The sequence below is a fragment of the Megascapheus bottae genome, chromosome 35, assembly GCF_031878675.1.
Source record: "Megascapheus bottae isolate mThoBot1 chromosome 35, mThoBot2.hap1, whole genome shotgun sequence".
NCBI lineage: Eukaryota > Metazoa > Chordata > Mammalia > Rodentia > Geomyidae > Megascapheus > Megascapheus bottae.
The window spans coordinates 1,390,968-1,415,150 of NC_143543.1; the positions used below are offsets into that span (position 1 = coordinate 1,390,968).

A 24,183-nucleotide genomic window follows, 5' to 3' on the forward strand; every position below is an offset into this window, starting at 1 on the left:
GCTTGAACTCAAGGCCTGGACGCTGTCCCTGAGCTTCTTTCCCTCCAGGCTGGCGCTCTACCACTTGAACCACAGCTCCACGTCTGGTTTTCTGGTCGTTCATTGGAGATCAGAGTCTCCTGGACTTTCCTGCCCGGGTTGGCTTTGAACCACGATCCTCAGATCTCAGCCTCCAGAGGAGCTGGGGTGGCAGGCCAGCTGTAATTATTATTACACAGTAGAAATAGAAAAACAAGCTATGGCTTACTTGCCTTGTAGCTTCCAAAAGTGCTACTATAATAAATCTACTATGTCCCTGGCTGGTTTTACTAACTGGATATCTCAGTATGCTATAATGAACGAGTTATTATCTGGGAGACAGGAAATCTCTCTGTTTACATATGTTAAAAAAATACCAAGTCTAGAATGAATTTGAATTTATTCTGAATCAGGCAGTTTTTGTGTTTGTTTCGTTTTTTTGAGCCAATGCGTTTCTCAAGTTATTTACTTCTGAGACGTCTTTAGACGTTTCCAAGTCCTTTCTCGCAGTGATTGATCTAGTAGTAAGAATAGATATGGGTCAAGTATTATATCTTTTATAGTTTGCTTCTATGATGAAGACTAATTCTAAAAGCCTGCAACGATTTGAAATAAATCACCAAAGGATAATCTGTGGTGATACACTTGCATTCAGAAGATTCTACCTAACCCAAAGGCATTTTATTCTGCCAAGTTGGAAACCAGCTTTTAATACAAATTGAGAACAGTCAGACAGACTTGTCTCCCTGGGCTGGCTTTGAACTTACAGCCTCCACCTCTCAGCCTGCTAAGTAGCTAAGATTATAGACCCCTGATGTAACTTTCTTGACTGATTGGCTGTAAAGACTTCTTTTTTTTTTTTTAACAATTCTCTCACAATGTAAATCTTCGGGTGTCATTTGAAAAGCACAGCCTTGGAAATTGCACTTGTTTATTATATGTCAGGAAGCAATTCATGCACCTGTAAATAAATTCATACATGTTGCATAATAAGTAATAGAAGGGCGACTTGTTTGGTTCAGGCTCCTTATTATCAGGGAGTCAGGACACAGGGCGTCGGCCTTGAACTTGGTTCCAGTGTCTGGCTAGCTGGCTCTGCAAATACAGACTCCTGCACTTGAGTGTTAGGAGACGATTCCCTAAGGCCAGCATTCGGGGATCTGTTTAGGTATCGTTTCTTTTTTTGTCAGTTGTGGGGCTTGAACTCAGCACCTGGGAGCTGACCCTGAGTAATTTTTTTTTTGCTCTACCACTTGAACCATGGCTCTATGTCTGGTTTTCTGGTGGTTCATTGGAGATCAGAGTCTCATGGACTTTCCTGCCCAGGCTGGCTTTGAACCTTGATCCTCAGATCTCAGCCTCTTGAGTAGGCAGGCAGGCGGGAGGTACTGGCACGCAGATTCTTGGTCCTTTCTGAAAGTAAAAACATCACTTCCAGAACTCAGAAAGGCCCAGATAAACAGCAGAGCTGTGACCTGCACAGCCATGTGTCTCTTCTGCTTTCAGAGCTCATCTCTCCCCCTCCCTCCTTCTCTCTTTTTTCTCGTCCTCCCTCCCCTCTTCTCCATTTCCCCCCTTCTGACTTTGTTAGATTTTTTTTTTCTGACTCTGGACGTACACTTTAGGAATTGCAGAGAATCAACCCCAGTAGCAAACGTGGAAGACATTATGCACCAGGAATTTTTTGTAAAAAGCTGCTTTTGAGAAGGCAGCTGCCATTCCAGCGAGCTTGGGAAGAAAGGCATTCCTTGACAGAGAAGCCAGGCTCTTGAATAAAACGTTTACCCGGGCAGGCCTACATGTTTATAAGACTTGAGGCCAGGGTTTAAGCCTTCTTCCCGCCCCTGCTCCCCCAATATTATTATTTTTATCATTATTCTGGTGCTGCTGTTTCAATCCCACCATTCGTAAGATGAGAAACAGACATCTTTATAGGTGAATCTGTCTCACTTTAAGAGGAAAGGGGGAATAGAAAAAAGTATACATTAATATAACACATTGTGCATTATATACCATATATATTTGATATTTTACATCACACCATACATATTTTATTATTAAATATTATAGTATGTTATGTAATTATATATTAGACATTCTGATATTACACTGCATATTTTACATCATACATATTCTACATTCTATACCACACCATACATATTATATTATTGTATATTATATTATATGCTGTATTCTGTAATTACATGTTATACATTAATATACTACATTGCATATTACATACCATACATATATTTTATATCACACATACATATTGTATTATTATATATTATACATAACATGTTTTATCATTATATATAATACACTCTTATAATATATTGCATATTATACCTCATAATATTATATATTATATATCACATCGCACCTATTATGCTATTATATGTTGAATTGTGTAATTATATATTATACATTAATATAGTACTGCATGTTATATCTTACATATTATATATCACATCGTTCATATTATATTATTATATATTATGTATATCATATGTAATTGTACATTGTACACTAATATAAGACATTGCATATTACATAATATACATTACATTAGATCAGATCACATATATAATCTACAGTGTATATAATATCTAATACATAGTATGTAGTGTATAATATACCCTATATATTAACTAATAAGAATGGGCCATCTGTGTGGTATTTATCACACTCATAGAAAATACTTGGAGCTAATTCACTCTGTAAGAGACATGGCTTCCTTGTCCACTCCCTCCTTTTAATTGTGGCATTTTTACAGATGTTATATTTATAACTTACATGTATATAGAACATATGATTTACTTCATATTGTATAATGGGTATACTTTTAATACATAAATAACATATTATTTTAAACTATGCTATTATTATAAATACATACATATAATGTAAGTGGCTAAATGTAAAATATATGTATAGTGTATAACTTATGCTCTGCATTCTCTATTTACTATATGGAATATATTATATATCAATTATATAGTATAAATGATACACACTATTTTTCACTATGCTCTTTGTATAAATGCACATATAATATATAATACGTAACATACAGGTACTTTTATATGATATGTGTACATATCCAATATGTATATAGACATGTATACATATAATATATATGTTGTATATTCTATAACGTATACTGTATATACACATATATACAATATATATGTAATATAAACTATAATTACATGTAATACTTATGAAATATGAGCACTTTCTAAGAATCATATATAATATGTAAAATATACATTACATATACATATATAATGTACTGTGTACTGCGATATGCTTCAGGTAGTAATACATAATAAAGGGTTACTCTATAGTAATTACTATAGAATATATAACTTATTAATATGCTAATATTAATATATAATCGGCTATAATACATATCGTAGTGATGGATGTACCTTTAGACTTAATTCACCCAACATAGATGATTTCTCCATATTATCTCAGATAAAATTCTAGTTTTCCCTCCTCAAGTTTGACCCTTCTGTGGGCAGGATGGAACTCAGTCCTTTTAATTGAGTTGAATCTTTGTATGCAGGCTCATTCGCTGCTCATTAGCTGAGTTTTACTACTTTCTCTAGCTAGCTATCTGCCCCCCCATCACTTTTATTCTTTGGTCAGTCGTGGGTCTTGAACTCAGGGCCTGGGCGCTGTCCCTGAGCTTCTTTCCCTCCAGGCTGGCGCTCTACCCCTTGAACCACAGCTCCACGTCTGGTTTTCTGGTGGTTCACTGGAGATCAGAGTCTCCTGGACTTTCCTGCCCGGGCTGGCTTTGAACCTGCGATCCTCACATCTCAGCCTCCCGAGTAGTGGAATGCCAAGCCTGGGCCCCCAGGGCCGAGCTCACAGGCCTTGATGAGGCTGTACGCATGTGAGTTCACTGCAGGCCTTGCCTCATTTTGTGGCCCTGAAGCTCGTAGGTGGAGGAACACAGCGTTTATTTCTCTCCTGAATACTCTTCCCCCCTCCATGAATCTTCTGTCAGAATAACACCATCCAATCTCGGTGTCTTCTGGATGAATATATATATATATATTTGGGACACTGGGAAACACATTTCAGTTCACATCACTTTGTTTCTTTGCACCTCATGGGTTGTTTTTTGGGTTTTCCCCCCCTCCCTGATTTCATAAAAATTAAAAAAAAATAGGGTTTGAACATGATTGAATTGCTTCAGCCTTCTGGGTCACCAGCCATTCGTGAGGGGATTGATCAGAGCCCAGTCCTGGGTTTCTGGGAATCTTTCCCCAGGCTGGGTGTAGTGATATGCAAATGAGCTTGGCCTCATTTGCCTAATTTGTTCTTAATAAAGAACACATGTCAACAAGTAGCCTTGTATCCCTTCCCACCGCCCCCTTTAAATCCTAGACTGATATTAAAATACCTTTGCAAATAAGAGCAGGTGGTGAAAGATCAGCTCAATGCCAGCTGGAAAATCTGGGGTATGTGAATGAATTCAGGGTTCTGTGATGTGAACCCCAAACTCTGAACTGACCGTAATTCTCCTATTATCTTCACAGCTGATGGGACAGTCAGACTGGGATTATAAACGCGGCCCAAGAGGTTCACAGGTAAGAGTATTATTATTATTATTATTATTATTATTATTATTATTATTATCTCTTCATGCTTTGAGCCCCCAGTTTTCTGTTGAGAGAGCCACACGCCTGGTCACCATTTGTTTTTTATTTAAGTTAGCTGTAATTAAAGTTCTGGATTTCCTGCCCTAAAGGCAGATGGCATACATTCGTTCACCCTAAGAACAATTGAAGTCTCCTCCACGGCCTGTGTTTGGATGAGGGCAGATTGTATTTATTTCTTTATTTCATATTCATCTGGTGTGTACTCATTCTATTTTTTTTTATCCCCAACCCAGTGGCTCTGATTTTATTTCATGTCCTTTGATAATTTTCCTCCCCCATGGATTTTTTTCTTCTTTTTTTTTGGCCTCTCCTTCTAGCTTCCTGGTTAAATATTTTGAAATATAATCAGGATAAAACTCTGAACTCATTAGAAGATTCCCCCCCCCTCCTACTGCCCCCTTTCTGTCTCTAAATTAACTAGCAAAGAGAAATGGAAAGATGAAAAGACCTATTCTTATTTTTTGTTGTTGTTGAAAAGAAACAAATTCGAAACCTTTCTATAGTACCAGACTGTTTTCATTGTCTCAACTTTATGTCTGAGGCCAGGAGAAAATGTTCCATGACGCATGTCTGTGCTTTAATGACCTAATTAGACAATGAGAATTTGCTTTGCTTTGCCACATTGACTTGGTCTGACAGAATCAGGGCTGAGTTTTACACTTCAGCCAATGGTCGCTGCTCTTGGGGGCATTTTGTGAAAGAAAGCATCGCTGTCATTGTTCTCATGGTCGTCTGTACACGTGAGCTGAAAATCTGGGATCTTTTTTTTCTTTTTTACTTCTCTTGTTCATATATTTTCTTCTGTCAGGAAGTCTTGTGAACAGAGCCTGGGAAAGTAGGGCATAGTAAATGCTCAATGAATTGCAGGCTGTGAGCTTTTCCCGAGGGTTCCACAACTGTCTTTCGTTTAAATTGAAAAGCCAGTTAGTTGTTTGGGCTTGAGTTTCGAGAAGCTATGAGTTCTCCTCACCCCAATATCAATTTGAGCCCCCTGCTCTTTTTTTTTCTGACAATTCTGCTCAGGGGTGTTCCTAAGGTGAAATTTGAATTTTTTTCTGCAAACTTGGTAATGGCGTGGTGACATTTATTGAGTATATTCCAAGGCAACAATGGATGTGAATAAAATGCAAGGCCATACTGTCTAATCAGCGCCTCCAAAGACTTTCTGATATGCATGCCAAGGACATGTCCCGTCAAAGTCAGCAGCCATGTTCATGTTTGCGTGTGCAGATTTATTTTAGTTATCTCTGTATGCCTATTCATGCATGCGATATGTTGTTATTTAAAATCTGTGCATACAAATACACATGTATATTATATACCCCTCCATACAAATACATGCCACAATACATGATTCATATATCTCATAAATATGAGATATATGTATTATGTATGATGTAGTTATATATTACATATTAACTATATCATATATAATACATGTTATATATGAGTGTAGTGTGTTATTATATAATGCAATTATATAATTGCATAATATATAATATATTGTATGCTATAATATATTACAGCATATGATATATATGTTATATGTAATATATTATAATATATAATTATATAATATATTTAAATATTATATATAATTATAATGTATAATTATATATTATATATATTAAATACACTAAATATATTATTACAGATAATTAGGCACTATATAACAACATAGATTATTATAATTTTATATATAGTACATATGGTATTATTGTATATTGTATGTATAATCTATGTATATATACACATATTGTATGTATATATGTATAGGGCATGAGTATATATGTATATATACATATATACAATATGTGCATATATAATGCATAGCATGTTATCCTGTGGTACTATATTATGTTACATATTACATACTAGATGCTATATATATTACGTTATGACATAGCTATATGTTGTTCTAAATGCTATATTATACTCTATTATAATAATGTACACTATATATTATGTATTACACATACATTATATACTATATATTATTTTGTTGTTGTTGTCATCGGTCCTGGGTCTTGAACTCAGGGCCTGGGCGCTGTCTCTGAGCTCTTCAGCTCAAGGCTGGTGTTCTACCACTTGAGCCACAGCTCCACGTCTGGTTTTCTGGTGGTTCATTGGAGATCAGAATCTCCGGGACTTTCCTGTCCGGGCTGGCTTTGAACCATGATTCTCAGATCTCAGTCTTCTAAGTAGCTGAAGTGACAGGCCTGAGTCCCCGGTATGGGGCTACTATATATTCTTCATAAAACATAGCATGATATAAGGAAGGAAGGAAGGAAGGAAGGAAGGAAGGAAGGAAGGAAGGAAGGAAGGAAGGAAGGAGTGAAAATAAAGGAAGGAAGGACAGGAAGAAAGAAAGAAAGAAAGGAAGAAAAAAACAAGGAAGGAAGGAAGGAGGGAGACAAAGGAAGGAATGAAAGGAAGGGAAAAAAGAAAAGGCGTGTGGCAATTTCCTTGCACAATTCTGACATGGGGTGGTGAGGAGTGGAAGCCATGGCTTGTGGGGTTACACGAGTGGGAGATTCCCAGATGGAGACAGGTGAGTGGAATTCCTGGAGGGAGAGAAGGAGCAGTGGAATTCTTGGATGGAGAGGGATGAGGAGGAGGAGCAGTGGAATTCCTGGAGGGAGAGGGGTGAGGAGAAGGAGCCATGGAATTCCCGGATGGAGAGAGGGATGAGGAGGAGGAGCAGTGGAATTCCCGGATGGAGAGAGGGATGAGAAGGAGCCATGGAATTCCCGGCTGGAGAACAGCATTGGTTTTAGGCCCAGCAGAATGAAGTGACCTTGCAGGACCCAGTGACCCCCCCAAGATGGCTGGGGGACACCCCCAGATCTCAAGGCCCTGGAAGGTGGGGAGGACTTTTCTACCTTGATCTCCCTGAGAATGTGGTTGAGGAACCAGGACTCCATTCCAGGGCAGGTCCAGCGTGTCTACAAAGGGCTGGTGGAGGAGAAGAGCCAGGTGGTGGGGGACAGAGCTGGAAAGCAGGAGATGGTGGACATCTTGGGCGCAGGTGACCCCCTTCCCTGAGGCCTGGGCGCCATCCAGGAGCATGGAGAGCCAGCGAGTAGATTTTAGTGGGTGGACAGATCTCAAGTGGGAGAAGAGAGGTGGGTGATGGCTGGCGCTCAGGCCGCCTACCTGGAAGACTCACTGGGTGTCTGAAGCAGAAAGAGCCCCACCTCGTCCCCAAGGGAGGGGACAGACAGAGTCTGTGTGTGTCTGTGTGTCTGTGCATGCCAGAACTAGGGCTTGGAAGTCAGGCTCTCCAAGTTTCTATGTGGCTGCTTTGCTCAAGGCGGGCGCTCTACCACTTGAACCACACATCCCATTCTGGCTTTTTTTTTGGCTGGTTCACTGGAGAGAAGAGTATTCCAGATTTGTCTGTTCAGGCTAGCTTCGATGAATAAAAAGAGAAAGTCTCTCTCTCTCTCTCTCTCTCTCTCTCTCTCTCTCTCTCTCTCTCTCTCTCTCTCTCTCTCTCTCTCCTTCCCTCCCTCCCTCCCTCCCTCCTGCCTCCCCTACTCCCTGTCCCTCTTTCACCCTCTCTCTCCATCTCTCTCTCCCTCTCTTTCTCTTCCTCTCTTTGTGCCAGTCTCTCAGATTTTCCTCTCCTCCCCCTTCTCCTCCTCCTCCTCCCTCTCCTCTTTCCCCTCCTCCTCTTCTTCTCCCTCTTCTTCTCCCTCTTCCTCCTCCTCCTCTTCTTCCTCCTCCTCTTCCTCCTCCTCTTCCTCCTCTTCTTCTTCTTCCTCCTCCTCCTTCTCCTCTTCTTCTTCCTCCTCCTCCTTCTCCTCTTCCTCCTCTTCTTCCTCCTCCTCTTCCTTCTCTCCTCCTCCTCCTCTCCTTCCTCCCTCCCCCTCCCCCTTCCCCCCTCTCTCTCCCTCCCCTCTCTCTCTTCCCACCCCCCCTTCCTCCAAACGAGGTGGCCTAAATATAGGAAAGATGCTAAATGCTGAATCAACCTCCAGAGCACTTTCCTTTCCCTGGGCTCTGCTCCAGTCAATGCCAAGCCAGGGACTGAGATGCTGTTTTCAGGAGGCCATGAACGTGGGGTTTTTTTCCTCCTTTTTTCTTTTCTGGTGGGACCAAGCTGTGCTTTGGCGGGGGGGATAAAAGATCAGGGGGAGTCACAGAATGAGCTCGTCGGCCCGGCAGTCCTGAGAGGAAAATCAGGTCCACCCGTGAATTTACTTTTCCTGGTCAGTCCTGGGTCTTGAACTCAGGGCCTGGACGCTGTCCCTGAGCTTCTTTCCCTCCAGGCTGGCGCTCTACCCCTTGAACCACAGCTCCACGTCTGGTTTTCTGGTGGTTCACTGGAGATCAGAGTCTCCTGGACTTTCCTGCCCGGGCTGGCTTTGAACCTGGGATCCTCAGATCTCAGCCTCCCGAGTAGCTGGGCTGACAGGCGGGAGGCAGCAGTGCCTGGCCTACTGTGAAGACACATGAGCTTGTGTTGGTTCTAGATGCCAAATCAAGCCCTTGTCTGTCCTCCCCGCCTGCTGTCCATTCCTGAGGGGCAGGAGAAGAGGGAAGGAAACCAAACCCCCAATCATTGCGTCTGCTGGAAAGTCCTGAGGAAATCACAGCACTCCCTTGCTCAGGAGGCCATGAAGACCGATCCCCATTGGCCCTTTTGTCTGGAAAACAGGCAGCTGATTTCTTCTTGCTTTCTTTTCCTCCTCCCCTAAGCATTTCTCCTTTCCATTGCTTGTCCACTTGTTCAGGCGATTCTCCATCACGCTGTGAAGTCATTTTTTCCTGAGCAGATCCTGTCGTAGAAAACAGGGGGAAACAAAAGCATTGTCTCCCCCACACTCGTGTGTGCAAGTGCCGTGTAGTTTCTGTGGCGTGGGGACATGAGCAGATGACCTTGAAGGAAGGTCACCGTTAAAGGCCAAGCTCTGCGGTTGGATGCACAATCATGCAGCCTGTGGCATGCACGGAGCCTGTGTCCCCTGGGTTTGTGGATATGAATATTGATCAAGTGACCTCCTTTCGGAGATGAGACAAGTGGACATGACAAATGACACATGGCCCGGGGACACCAGCCCCCATGAGGCCGCGCAGGAGCCAGTCACACACTGAGTGTTGTGTGGTTGAGTTAGTGGCTGGGACCAGTGGCTCCCGCCTGGCATCCCAGCCACTCAGGAGGCTGAGATTGGAGAATTGTTGATCCAGGCCAGCCTGGACAGGGAAAAACAAAATCTGTCAGTCTCTGATCTCCAGTGAACCACCAAAAACCAGACATGGAGCTGTGGTTCAAGTGGTAGAGCGCCAGCTCTGAGCACCATCAAAAATACCAAGGGACAGAGCCCAGACCATGAGTTCAAGCCCCAGGATTGGCACACAAACACACACACACACACATGCATGCACACACGCACATACACACACTTAGATAATTTACTTGGAAACGTAATAGATTTGACATCATTATTATATATATATATGTGATGTTTTTCTTTTTGACATTATAGGGATCTAGACAGTATGGTTGTGTGTGTGTGTGTGTGTGTGTGTGTGTGTGTGTGTGTGTGTGTGTGTGTGCATGTGTGCATGCAAGCATATACTGATGCTGGTGTTTGAACTCTGAATAGTCTTATACTGCTTGACTGGCACTCTACCAGTTGAACCATACCTCCAGCCCAGCCTTTTGCCAATTATTTCGGAGCCAGAGTTTTGCAGATTTGTCTACTGAGGTTGTCTCTCTCTCTCTCTCTCTCTCTCTATATATATATATATATATACATATATTATATATACATATAATATATATATATATAATTTATTTGTTTGTTTTATGTGACAGGACTGGGGCTTAACCTCAGGGCCTGGAAATTGTCCCTGAACTTTTTCACTCCAGGCTAGCATTCTACCACTCGGGCCACTCCACCAGCTCTGCTTTATTGATTTATCTATTTATTTTTGGGCTAGTTAATTGGTTATAGAGTTTAGCAAACTTTCTGCCCAGTCTGGCTTGGAACTGTGATCCTCTAGCTTTCAGCCTCCTGAGTTGCTAGGATTCAAGGCATACCCTGATACCCGGATTGAAAAGTTATTTTTGTTGTTGTTGTTTTCCTAAGTTGCCAATGTTTATTGAGCTTAAAAGAGAATTAAGTTGTCATCTAGTCAAGTTATTCTGACTTGAAAGATTTTCCCATCCCTGCATGCTGGCCTCTTACTAAGACTGATTTTTAGCTCTGGCTTGTTCTGACTTTCTATTTCCCAGCAATTTCCAGGATAAGATCAGAAATTTACTTGTTCTTCCCACTACTGGGTTTGTTCAAAACAGATCATCTCCTTTTAAAAGAAAATGTAATGACTTGTTAAACTTGAATTTTAATTCGAAACATAAGTGCTATAACTGTATCGGCTTCTGCATTTCAAGTCTCTGAAACTTCAATCACGGCAAAATCAAATTTTCTTGTTTTAAAAAAGAAAAAAATAGTGTTGGTTTGTTTTATTTTTTTCCAGAACAGTCTTAAGAAGTGTGAAAGCAAGGAAACATGTCAGAATTGCTGTTCTAACAAAACATGGCACTTTGGGCCAACAGAAATACAGTATGGCTTTTTCCTCTGCCAAGCCTGTCTGACGTAAATGTAATTTATTAGGTACAGTTCAGGAGGTAGTCTCCCTTCAAGTCTGTAGAGCTTTCAAACCTCATGCATTCACCCCAACTGCAGATGGCTGGTGGAGGGGGGCAGGTGGCTCTGTTTTTATGGGGGAGAAGGAATGGCTTCTGAGTAGTCCACCTCCCTTGACTTGCCCAGTAGCCCATGGGTGGGGAGGGAGGAGAAGATTTATGACCCTCATCTTCTTAAAGCTACACATCTGTCCAAGCAAAAGATTATATAATTCTGTTTTCTGGAATGTTCTGGAACGGATACACTTTTCAAGTCCGGTCCTTGTGCAGGAGTTTGTGTGAATGGATGTGAACACAAGATGGGGGTGTGATAGGAAAGACAAGGGGTGATCTTGGAAGAAATAGGGGTCTCATTCTACCATGGTGGTGGTGGGGGAGTATATGTGGAACTTTAATGACATATTTCATCGTTTCAGGTTGTGGGTTTTTTGTGGAATATGTTATATCATAAGGCATTGAATAAATAAAAGCATAGAGGCAGTAAATACGCATACTCTCTCTTATCCGTGTATTTATATAGTTATTTATTTTTGTGTCAGCCTTGGGACTTGAACTCAGGACCTGAGCTTTTTGTTGTTGCAAGGCTAGTGCTTTACCCCTGGAGCCACGGTTCCACCTTCTGGCATTTTGGTGGCTCATTGGAGATAAGGGTCTTATGGGTTTACCTGGCCTTTGACTGTGATCCTCAGATCTCAACCTCCTCAGTAGATGGGACTACAGGTGTGAGCTCTTAGTGCCTGACTTAATACTATCTCTTAAATGATAGCTTGAAGCACCATCAACTGCTGCCATCCCCATCTTACTACCCACAGCTGTGGTGACAAGAACACTCCCTACAGACCCATGGGGTGCCAGACTCTTCGTCCATCTGGTCGACCAGATGGAGCAGATGTTTAGTAAATCTTATTTGGGCAAACAGAATTGAATTATAAGATCTGGTTTTCCAAAACATCTAGTGGTAGCTTCTGCTGCTGCTTCTTCCTTTGTTCCACCTCTTCCTCCTCATTCTCTTCCTCCTCCTCCTCTTTCTCTTCCTCCTCCTCCTCTTTCTCTTCCTCCTCCTCCTCTTTCTCTTCCCCCTCTTCTCTCTTTCTTTCCTCCTCCTCCTGCTTCTGCTTCTTCTTCCTCCTCTTCCATAGTTTTGGTCTATCAAACCCAGCAAAATCTCACTGTCATCTCCCTGGACATAGATCTTCTCCCACTAGAATCTTCTACAGAGTTAGGTATGAAGAACAACCAGGGGACCAGACTGAGAATTAAAAAGAAATAAATGAAATCTTCCCATTCAGATTTCTATGCGTGTCACTTAACATCTTGTGGATGGAGCCATCTTTGAGAAAATGGGTAAGATGAAAGATTGGCTTGACTGGGAATGTTTGCCTCTGCAGGAATTTAGTTTATCAATGATTGAAGACGAATGTCACCCCAAAAATATTTATCAGGAATTTTTAGTGGAAGTACTAATAGAATGTCCTGTATTTTGTAAAAAACAAATCAACAACAACAACAACAAAAAGGAAGACTAACCTATTTCCAAAATGAAATTGAATTTTTTTAAATAATATTTATATGGAACTGAGAAATTGAACTCAGGGCCTCAGCATGCTAGGCAAGCACTCTACTAAGCCACATTGCCAGTCCTAGAATTAAATTTTTAATTGGCTTTTATTCTTTTCTTTTCTTTTTTTGCTTTACTGTAAGAAAAATCTCAAGTAAACTTCAGGTGGTTTAATAATTATTTCAGTATTTCCACTAGGATGGATATGTAAGATTTTAACTATGAAATTGATTAGGATTAAGCTATCAAAAATGTTCTGATTTACAAGGAGGAGGAAGCCAGGTACTGGCCTGTCATCCTCACTACTCAGGAGGCTGAGATCTGAGAATTGTGGTTCAAAGCCAGCCTTGGCAGGAAAGTTTATGAGACTCTTCAATTGAGCACTAAAAATGCTGAAAGTGGAGCTGTGTGGCTCAAGTGGTAGAACATCAGCCTTGAGCAGAAGATGCTCAAAGACAGCGCCCAGGTCTTGAGTTCAAGCCCCAGTATAGTAATAATCAAAGTTTTTTTTTAAAAAAATACCCCACTGGAGGAAGACAGCTGACAACCCCTTCGTGTCCGATGTTGACTGTCTTGGATGGAAGTTGGAGAGGAAAGAAACCATTGGAGCCTTAGGGGTCAAGGATGATTTCATAGTCTCTGGTGGTCTAGGGTAAGGGATTTGTATGATTTTGTAGATTCTGGTGATTTCTGAAGGATGAACAACAGTTCATTTGGGATCGGAATGGAGTAAAGATGGTGTCCAAAATCAGTTCTGTAATCTTAAAAAGAAATATTAGGAATACTGGGCCTGGTAGTAGAGTGCTTGCCTAGCACGCACAGAGACCCAGATTTGATTCCTCAGTACCACATACATAGAAAAAGCCAAAAGTGGAGCTGTGGCTCAAGGGGTAGAGCGCCAGCCTTGAGAAAACCCAAGGACAGTGCTCAGGCCTTGAGTTCAAGGCCCAGGACTGGCAAAAAAAAGTTGAGATTAAAAAAAAAATCAGGAATATTAAAATTGCTAAAAGTCTTAAAACATCAATATGTGTTGAGAATATATAAACATATTCTTCAGAAGTCCAAATGTATCTCAAGTTGTGAGGGTTCTCAGTCGTTGGTGGATAAACTCTGCACTTGGTCTGGCAGGAGAATTCGGATTCTTCTCTGGTGCTGTTTCGGTTGCTGCAGATGATGTTTTGTTAGTGTGTGTGTTTGTGTGTGTGTGTGTGTGTGTGTGTGTGTGTGTGTGTGTGTGAACAAGAGCCATAGTGCCTGCTGAGACTTGAACAATAAAAATGCACAATCCTGTACTAAAGTTCCTTCCCCGGCCCCTTCTTTCCACCTGCAGAATGCAGGCCCTTGCTAGGTCTGACGGTGAATGCAGTCGATTAACCCCTCCGATCTGGTTTCTGCCATTTGTGATCTGATGGCAGCATGTAAAAGATAAGTTTTGAAAGATGAATAACAAGCGAGGGAAATCGTGGTGTGCTTTCCTGGGGTTTACAGAGGCAAATGGAAGGTTTGTGATCAAGAAAATTATAGCTTGTAGGTTTGTTTATGACTGAGATTTTTTCTACCCACCCCTCACCCCTAAACCAGCTTCCTCACAACACACAGATTTGAGCTTGGGGATTTAAAAAGAAAATTAGCAGAAGACAGTTCTTTCTAAATTTTTGCTTAAAACTTATGACAAGCATTAGAATAAGGGACTTTTTCATCAACCAGCAAGTTTGAAACAGCTTATCGACATAACAGACATGAAATGTAGCTAGAATGGCAGATCACAATCGAATGTCACATGTCATTCTGGTTAATTCAGAATGATCATATTTCTCTGGCTTTTGAGGTATATAATTCTGGTTTCTGTGTTTTGCAAAATTCTGTTAAGCTTTGGAAAATAGCTTGTGTGTGTGTGTGTGTGTGTGTGTGTGTGTGTGTGTGTGTGTGTGTGTGTGTGTGTGTGTTGGTCCTGGGACTGAAACTCAGGGCCTCGACACTCTCCTTTAGTTTTTCTACCCAAGGCTTGGCGTTCTGCCACTTAAACTACCTCTTTCCTGTGTGCTAATGTTTTGGGTTTGTTTTTTTTTTGTGGTTCTTTGGAGATTAGAATCTTCTAGAATTTCATACCTGAGCTGGCTTCAAACTGTGATCCTCCAGTCTCAGTCTCCTGAGGTAGCTAGATGCAGATTCCTGGCAAATGTCAGACTTTTGATTTAATATATATATTCATAAATATATATATTTAACACTCTAATATATACACATATATAACAGATTATACATACCTTGCATTGTTAAGCTAGTGTTCTTTCCTAGCGTGGTGACATGGAGTAATAACTCAAAACAGCCTGACTATGAGATGAGATATTTTAGCTCAACTCAAAATCATTTCTTAATGCAAGAGCAAGTCTAATTTGTGGATTCGATCGATTTCAAGTGAATCATTCAAGTTCAACATCTCTCTCTCCCCCCCTTCCTCCCCTCTCTTCCCTCCCCTTTCTTCCCCTCTCTTCTCTCCTCCATTCTCTCAGCTTCTCTCTAAAACCAAGCCAGTTTCTGGATGTTTTCTCAGTTGATTCTCCTTTCCCCCACCCATTATTTTAGAAGAAAAATCACAATCACAGGGAAGGAGACATTTATTGTGAGGTCTATCTCTCAGAACATTTTTGTTTTCGCCAGTCCTGGGTCTTGAACTCAGGGCCTGAGCACTGTCCTTGGACTTTCTCAAGGCTAGAGCTCTACCCCTTGAGCCACAGCTCCACTTCTGGCTTTTTCTATGTATGTGGTACTGAGGAATCGAACCCGGGTCTTCACGCATGCTAGGCAAGCACTCTACCACTAGGCCATGCTCCCGGCCCAGAACATTTTTTTAAAAAAATTCCTTTGTTTTAGGTGATTTTTCTCTAGAAAATGTCAGGCCTTTCTTCCCTCCTTAAAAGCAGAAAAACACACATGAAGTCCGCCGTTCCCTGGTCTCTTTCTTTCTCCAGTTCCCAAAAGGACATTTTTTCCCCCTCTGTCTGAAGCTCCAGAGCGCCTGGATTTCTTTTCCTCTCCATCTCTGCAGCTCGCAGGCACAGCACATAAAAAACAGTAGTTAGCAAGTGACAGGTGTTTGTGAAAACCTGGCTTAGTTTATCTGTTCGGGGAAGACACTACCTCTAAATCAGCAACTACTAATGACCTTTTGTTCCAGGAACCTTCTAGAAACCCAGAAACAGGGATCCAGGAATCTCTGGGACTCGTTGGTGTGTTTCCAAACACACCTTGCTTGCATTTAATATCCTCCTGTGTTTATGTGTGCAAGAGTCAAATGCTCACCCCGGGTCAGCCAGTAAGTCAGTCTTTTTCCTATCTTCTCCTCCCTTGCTCACTGAAACAGCGGCAGCGACTGCATTGTGTGAAGCTGAGTGTCCACAGGCTGAAATTCCATTCTCTGCCTTGCCTTGTTGGCTAGCTCAATGAAAACAAGACCAAAAAAGACCCTGGGAATCTGATTTCTGGTATAAAAAACACTCACAACGCAGGTATGAGTGGCTCCCGCCTGTCCTCAAAGCTCCTCAGGAGGCTGAGATCACAGGTTCAAAGCCAGCCCGGGCAGGAAAGTCCAGGAGACTCTGATCTCCAGTGAACCACCAGAAAACCAGACGTGGAGCTGTGGTTCAAGGGGTAGAGCGCCAGCCTGGAATGGAGGAAACACAGGGAGTTCAAGACCCAGAACTGGCACACACAAAAAAAACCAAACAAACCCAAAACATCTTTGTTGGGAGAGATGTGGAGAATGATGGGTTCATCAACTGATACGTTCAATCAAGACGCGCCTTGATACAGCTGTTTTAGAAATAGATTTTTTTTTTCCTTTTGGTCAGCCATGGGGCCTGAACTCAGGGCCCAGGCGCTGTCCCTGAGCTTCTTTCCCTCCAGGCTGGCGCTCTACCCCTTGAACCACAGCTCCACGTCTGGTTTTCTGGTAGTTCACTGGAGATCAGAGTCTCATGGACTTTCTTGCCCGGGCTGGCTTTGAACCTCGATCCTCAGATCTCAGCCTCCTGAGAAGCTGGGGTAACAGGCGGGAGCTACTGGTGCCTGGCTTAGAAATAGATCTTTATCTGCATAAATGTAGGGTGCCAAGGAGTTGCATGGTGGTATTTTCAGCATGCGCCCATCGTGCACACTGGTCAAGGAAATACACCCCAGCTACTTTGCTGAATCCATTTCCTCATAATGTGCATTGAATAGCATGTTCTCTCTTCTCTCTCCCACTCTCTCTCTCTCTCTCTCTCTCTCTCTCTCTCTCTCTCTCTCTCTCTCTCTCTCTCTCTCTCTCTCAGATTGATTGATCTATTGTTAAATGTTATTATTGTCGAGCTGGCACACAGAGGGCGTGACAGTGACATAGGTAAGGCAGTGAGGACATTCTTGTCATTCCCCCTCCCGTGCTTTTCTCCCACTTTCCCTCCGCCCAGTCCCCTTAAAAACAAATTTAATCATAAAAACATACCCCCCATACTCTTTTTCAGCCACTTTCCTCTTAGCACCACTTTTCTGCTTTGTAAGGTCTTTATTATTTCTGTACAAATATGAATAATCTATCTTATTACAGATACACCCCTCGTTGCTTTCCTCTTAATATTAGAATATTTAGGATTTCTGTAAAAGATGACAAAGCAAAACATAGGAAAGAGAATTAATAGAGTAATGTAATGAAGCTACCCAAATGGGTAAATACTAATTAACTGTAGCCTTAATGTAGTCTGTAGTATGAGTTTTTCAAAAACCGCTTTCCAAGAATAAAAAAAATCTCAGTGTGCAGTAAGGATTTGTAATCTGAATAAAATGATAGGGGCTCATTCAGATATATACATATATGCATGCATGTATTTATATAATATATACTGTGTATATACGTACATATATGTATAATATATAATCTGTATATCTTATATGCATGTATATGTACACATATACAGATACTTTCTTGCATATACACATATGTATATATATATATATGCACATATATACAGATGCTTTTTTCCCTCCTTCCTTCCCTCCCTCCTTCCCTTTTCTTTCTCTTTTTTTTTTCTTTTCTTTTCCAGCCTGGCATTGTCCCTGAGCTTCTTTTCCTCCAGGCTGGCGCTCTACCCCTTGAACCACAGCTCCACGTCTGGTTTTCTGGTGGTTCATTGGAGATCAGAGTCTCCTGGACTTTCCTGCCCGGGCTGGCTTTGAACCTGCGATCCTCAGATCTCAGCCTCCTGAGGAGCTGAGCTGACCAGCCGGAGCCATCACCAGTACCCAGCCTTGACCATTTCTTTTTCCTCTTACCAGTCTATTGTGGCGTCTCACTGGCTTTGTTTTGGAGAGTTGGATGTTTAGAGCTCTAGATAGTTGAATACCAGTGCTAATCTGGCTTTAAAGCTCTTTCTTCAAACAGTAGAGATGAAATGGGAAGGGAGGGGATGGAATCTGTTTTAAGGTCTCCTTCCCTTCCTCTCCCCACTCCTCTTAACTCAGAGGATTTTTCCCTGGAAAGGAGGAGGGGACGGGAGGACTGGGGGGGGGGGGCAGGCCTGTGGAAGCCTTGTTTTCCTGTGCCTGCTGACGTCAACTCAATTGCCAGATGGCAATTGAATGCTTTGCAGAAAGACAGGAGCCTTTTATGACAGCAGGTCACATGGGAGACGCATTTATTTGCATCCCCAGAAGTGGGCTGCAGCCTTCCTCTGCTCTGCAGGAGGACTGAAAACCCAGTACCCTCTCAGCCCCACTGGGCCTTCCACAGCAGATGGGCATCAGGCTTCCCAGAATGGCTGGCTTCTCCCCAGCTCCTCAGCTGCAATTAGGACAATAGAGTTTTTCCAGAATATCATCTGTGGTACCTCAAGAGCTTCAGAAAGCTCTCCAGTGTTACCCAAGAATCCGCCATAGCAAGCGGACGTCCCAGGATGCAAGGGAAATGTTTGAGTCCAAGTTCTTTGTCCACAGTAGACCTGACCACAAATTGGCCACGTTTTGGCCACATGTGGCCCCATTCTTATACCTAATTTTTTTCTGTGGGGGGGGGTGGAATCTGGAGATTCCTTATGCAGAAGAAAGAGAGTTTTGAAATAGGAGGAGCTGCTCTTAAACCTGACCCTAGGGTCACGCTGCTTGGCAAATATCTGCCTCCAACTCCATCTTTCCCACTGATTTAAAAAAAAAAAAAGAATGGTTTTCATGTTTTCCTTTATCTCCGTGTCTGGATTGTGTCAGGCTTTTCCATTGCACTTGGTTATCAAGTCTAGGTTGGGGGACACAGCTCTTTCTGGGAGAGCTAATTGGATGAAGTGATTTTTTTTTCAGAGTCAATTTGAAATGAAAAATTATCAACACTGGATGCTGGTGGATCCTATCTATAATCCTAGCTACTCAGGAGGCTGAGATCGGAGGATCAAGGTTCGAAGCCAGCCCAGGCAGGAAAATCAGGGAGACTCTTATCTCCAATTCACCACCAGAAAACAGAAAGTGGGGTTGTGGCTCAAGGGGTAGGGAGGTCGTCTTGAGCTGAAGAGCTCAGGGAAAATGCCCAGGCCCAGAGTTCAAGTGCCATGACCAACAACAACAACAACAAAAATTGGAACTCTAAGTGACAATATTAGTAGTGATAATAATAATAATAATAATAATTGAGGTTCTCCAGACTTTAGAGAGCCATTGATAAGAATATTCTATTGTTTTTGGAGCCCGTTCGTTTAGCAATTACATTTTGTCCATGCTATGGTGTGCTGAGCACAAAGACGATAGAAACCAATGGAAATGCCTGGTATTCTTGCTGTCCCAATCTGGCAAAAGGAATTTAGTCACAAACAATTAGGCAGAGGTGGGTAGCAGGCACAATGGAGGTTTCCGCGTGGAAATGGTAAGGGAGGTGAAAGAAGGCATGCAGCTAAGGGTTTGTTTTTTTTTTTCTATTTTCCTGTTGACTTCATCTTCAATCAGAGCGAGAAGGAGAGGGTAAATGCACATTATTCTGTGAGCAAAAAAAGCAGGGGGCGATGAGGACAGTTCTAGAACAGCTGAAGAGATGGACGTGTAAGTGGGGGAGAAATGGCTGTAGGTTAAATGGTTTAGGCACTTAGGTGGCATGCCAAGACACTGAAATCCTGGAAAACAAGAGTCAGCCACCTAATAGAGCCAGGCGCTGGTGCCTCAGGCCTGCCATCCCAGCTCCTCAGGAGGCTGAGATCTGAGGGTCACAGGTTCAAAGCCAGCCTGGGCCGGAAAGTTCATGAGACTCTGATCTCCAGTGAACCTCCATCCTCAGATCTCAGCCTCCTGAGCAGCTGGGATGACAGCGTGGGACAGGTGCGCTGTGAGTCTAACCTCCTTCTGCAGACAGAGTCGAGGAAGCGGCTGCACACAGGGCCTTTGCCAGGGCCTGTTGTTGAGAAACAGCTGGTTTCCTGTTGAAACCAACTCGGGTCATTCTCCATACCCATATCCCCCCATATTTTCTCCCCCCATATCTCTCTCTGAATAGCCCTAGGATGACCTCATTCATTCATTCATTCATTCTTTCATCCCCCCCCCCATATACTTAGTAGATGATTTAGTGACAATATTGGTCGATGAGGCAGACGTAGATGTTTTCTTGGTTTCTTCAAATTTTATTCTTGGTGCACAGAGGGGTGACAGTTCCATCGGGCAGGTCTCTCTGAGCTTGGCTTTGCCTCGTTTCGTCTGATTTGCCTAGCTCCTTTTTGAGCCACACCATGAATAGAAATGGGTTTCTTTCCCCTGGTAAATACTGTAAAATATATATATATATATATATATATATATATATATAGTAAAAAAAACGTGGTGGAGAAAGAAAAAAAAACACACAGGAAGGGGGAAAAAAATCCCCAACAAATGCTGTCGTCCCTCCCTGGTGACTAGATAAACTTTCTGTAAGTCGTCTCAGACATGATTCTAGCCTCATGATTTGTAAGAGGACTGCATTAGGAGAAAAAGACATGTTAAGTTCTGAAAACATTGACTTTGGGGCTGGAGGCATGGTTCACGTGATATAGCACCAGCCTAGAAAGAAGAGAAGGCCCGACTGTATGCCCTGGTGTCACGGAATCCTTTACATTGACATTTATTGTGACATTGGATCTCCCTCTCTGCTTGGGAAAGCCTCCTTTTAATATAGGTCATAATGGGGGGCCTGGAGTGTGGCCTAGTGGTTGAGTGCTTGCCTAGCATGCACAAAGACCCGGGTTCGATTCCTCGGAACCACATACAGAGAAAAAAAAGCCGGAAGTGGTGCTGAGGCTCAAGTGGTAGAGCTCTAGCCTTGAGAAAAATCCAAGGACAGGGCTCAGGTCCTGAGTTCAAGACCCAGGACTGGCAAATAAATAAATAAATACATAAATAAATAAATAAATACATACATAAATAAAATATGTCATAATGGATGAGCTGTAGGAGGGGCATTGGGTTTTGACACGTTTTTGAAGTGTGGTAGGAAAAATGTGTGTGAACTGTGGGGCAGACACAGGGTGGAGAAACTGGAAGAAAGCGAGGGAAGGGATGACATGCTTCAAAAAGAAATGACCTCATTACCTGCCTTATGAGACGGTAACTCCTCTGTGAATCAGCTTAATAAATAGCTATGCAGAGTTATGATGAGATTAGATAGTTATCATTATATGGTTATCCTATTAATATAGTACATAGAATATATGGCATATTATATAATATAGTAACTGTACTATCTACTATACTATGCTAAACTAATATATAATCCATATTATGTATGTTATAGATTATATTATATATATGTAATAGAGGCTTGCTAGGCGCCTGTGTCTCCCACCTGTAATCCAAGCTACTCAGGAAGCTCAGATCTGAGGATCAAGGTTCAAAGCCACCTTGAGCAGGAAAGTCCCAGAGACTCTTAGCCAGCAAAAATTAAGAAGTAGAGCTGTGGTTTAAGTGGTAAAGCAACAGCTTTGAGTCCAAATGCTCAGGGAAAATACCCAGGCCCTGAGTTCACACTCTCCCCTTTTTCTTTCTTCTCCCTCCCTCTCTCCCTCCCTCCCCCCCCCCACTCTCATCATCATAATCAGTATGAGCAACAACTCTTCCAGTGCCAGTTTTGATGTTTGCCCATCATGGCAACATTTTTAATCTCAGGAAAATGACCCGTCGACAAAACTTAAATCAGCTTGTCTGTGTCATACATTCAGTGTCAGAAAAAGGGACAGGGAAGAGACAGGGACTGTCGTTTGGTGGTGGCTCAGTTCTCCTCGTGTGTGTGAGATCCTGAGTTCTGTCTTCACACTGCAGAGAGTGAGCAACAGGGAAAAGAAAAAAAAAAGGATAATAAGCAGCAGAATGAAAATGTTTATCATTTAACCGAGTTATGGGTTACATGATTGTAAGGATGCAATCTAAGGGGGCCCTTTATTAATGTGTGCGAAGACATGGGAAACCCAGCCTCCTACTTATTGTTCTTCACTGTGGAAGAAGAAAAAGCACACGAGACTGACTGACCAGTCCAGAACTGGACTGATCTTTCCAAAGGCACAACTGCCGCCCTCTAGTGTCGCCTGGCCTTGTTGCAAAGGCATCAAATGCAAATTTGCAAGCAATTTCTCCTAATGACCAAAAGGCACAGGGTTTATCGTCATTCTGAACTCATCCTTACTTGCAGAATTTTGTTTATTCTTCCTGTGATAGTTTAAAAAAAACTGTGCTCACATCAGAGAAGCCCATTCTTTTTGTGCCTCTGAAAATATTCCTTATTCTATTATTACTATTATTATTATTATTATTAATTTTGCAGGGCCTGAGGCTTGAACTCAAGGCCCACACACTTTCTCCAAGTTTTATTTTATTTTATTTTTTTTACTCAAGGCTGGTGCTCTACCACTTGAGCCACGACACCACTTCTGACTTTTTTTTGGTAGTTCCTTGGAGATGGCGTGTCCTCATAGACTTTTCTTGCTCCAGGGGCTGGCTTTGAACTGCAGTCCCTCCGATCTCAGCCTCCTTCTGAGTTGCTGGGATGCCAGCTGGAAGCCACGGCTTCTCATGAATTCATTTTGTAACTAGTCGTGTGAATTCAGGAGTGTCTTGGAAAGTGCTTAGAACCCATCAACAGAATAATAAGCCCGTGTATGTGTGATTGGAGGAGGGATTTGTTTGGGACATAGGTAGGAGATACCAACCCCTTGGACTGAAAATAATGGGGGGAGATTTGTGACGAATGCCCCACCTACAGAGACATCAGGTTTGCTGTAGCTGGCTTCTCCAACGAACCCATCCAGCGAGAATGTTGTTGGGAGGCCGTTTGACAAAGAGCTTTGTGTGTTTTTTCCTCCTACTGTAGATAGATATCATCTCAAGGAGCAAATGCAAATGTAAACTCACGTCCCCTGCCAGAAAAGAAAAAAAATGAAAATAAGCAAACATCTGTTTCATGGGGCGGAGGGGAGGCCAAGGTTAGGCCTTCTATGTACGACTTTCGCATGATTTCATTTTTTAAAAATTTCCCAACCCCTTTTGAGTCTAAAATTATCAACGGGCTCTCGGAAAGCATACACATCTATGCATTTTGGCTGGCCCCAGGGTCGCAGGCCATAAAGCAAAGAGAAGATTATTTGCTCTACAACCGTTCATCTTAAATTCAAGATCAAGATGTCAGTTTCTAGGATACCAGAAAAAAAAATTACCCAGAGAGAAAAGTTGGAAGGGATTAAAAAGAAAAAAAAAACCTATTCGAAATGGAGGAAATTATGTGTCTAAAAACATACTATACTCATCTTTTTCCCAGCATTGAAAAGTGACGTTGGGTAAGAAATGTCGCATGGAATCTTTCAAATGTGTCATCTCTGCTAATGTTGATTCCATATTGATCCCAACTTCCTTTTTTGTTTTCCACCCTGAGATTTTTCTTCCCATGCTCTATTTGCCTACCAAGATGACTACATCAAAAGCAAAACAAAAACTTTCCAACAATGAAGCTAGAATGCCTGCTCTTAGAATTCTTCACACACACACAAATGTGTTATCATCAGTCCAACACAATCAGCCGTGTAAAGCAAAACCAGGACAGTCAGACTATGATTGTGTGTGTGTGTGTGTGTGTGTGTGTGTGTGTGTGTGTGTGTGTGTGTTCATGGGACTTGAACTCAGGGCCTGGGTTTTTTTTTTTTTACTCAAGGCTGGCACTCTTCTCTTTGAGCCACAGCTCCACTTCTGGCTTTCTAATTGGAGCTAAGAATTTCAAAATCTTTTCTGTTCCAGCTGACTTTGAA

At 42.2% G+C, this 24,183-nt stretch overlaps 1 protein-coding gene across 1 annotated transcript in view; it reads left to right on the forward strand.

Moving 5' to 3' along the window:
* The first annotated feature begins 4,577 nt into the window (after positions 1–4,577).
* Positions 4,578–24,183, forward strand: part of Pde3a (phosphodiesterase 3A) — a 35,865-nt gene continuing 16,259 nt past the window's right edge. The window contains exon 1 of the mRNA XM_090324451.1: positions 4,578–4,625. Coding sequence (XP_090180577.1) covers positions 4,578–4,625 — 48 coding nt within the window. The remainder of the gene's footprint in view (positions 4,626–24,183) is intronic.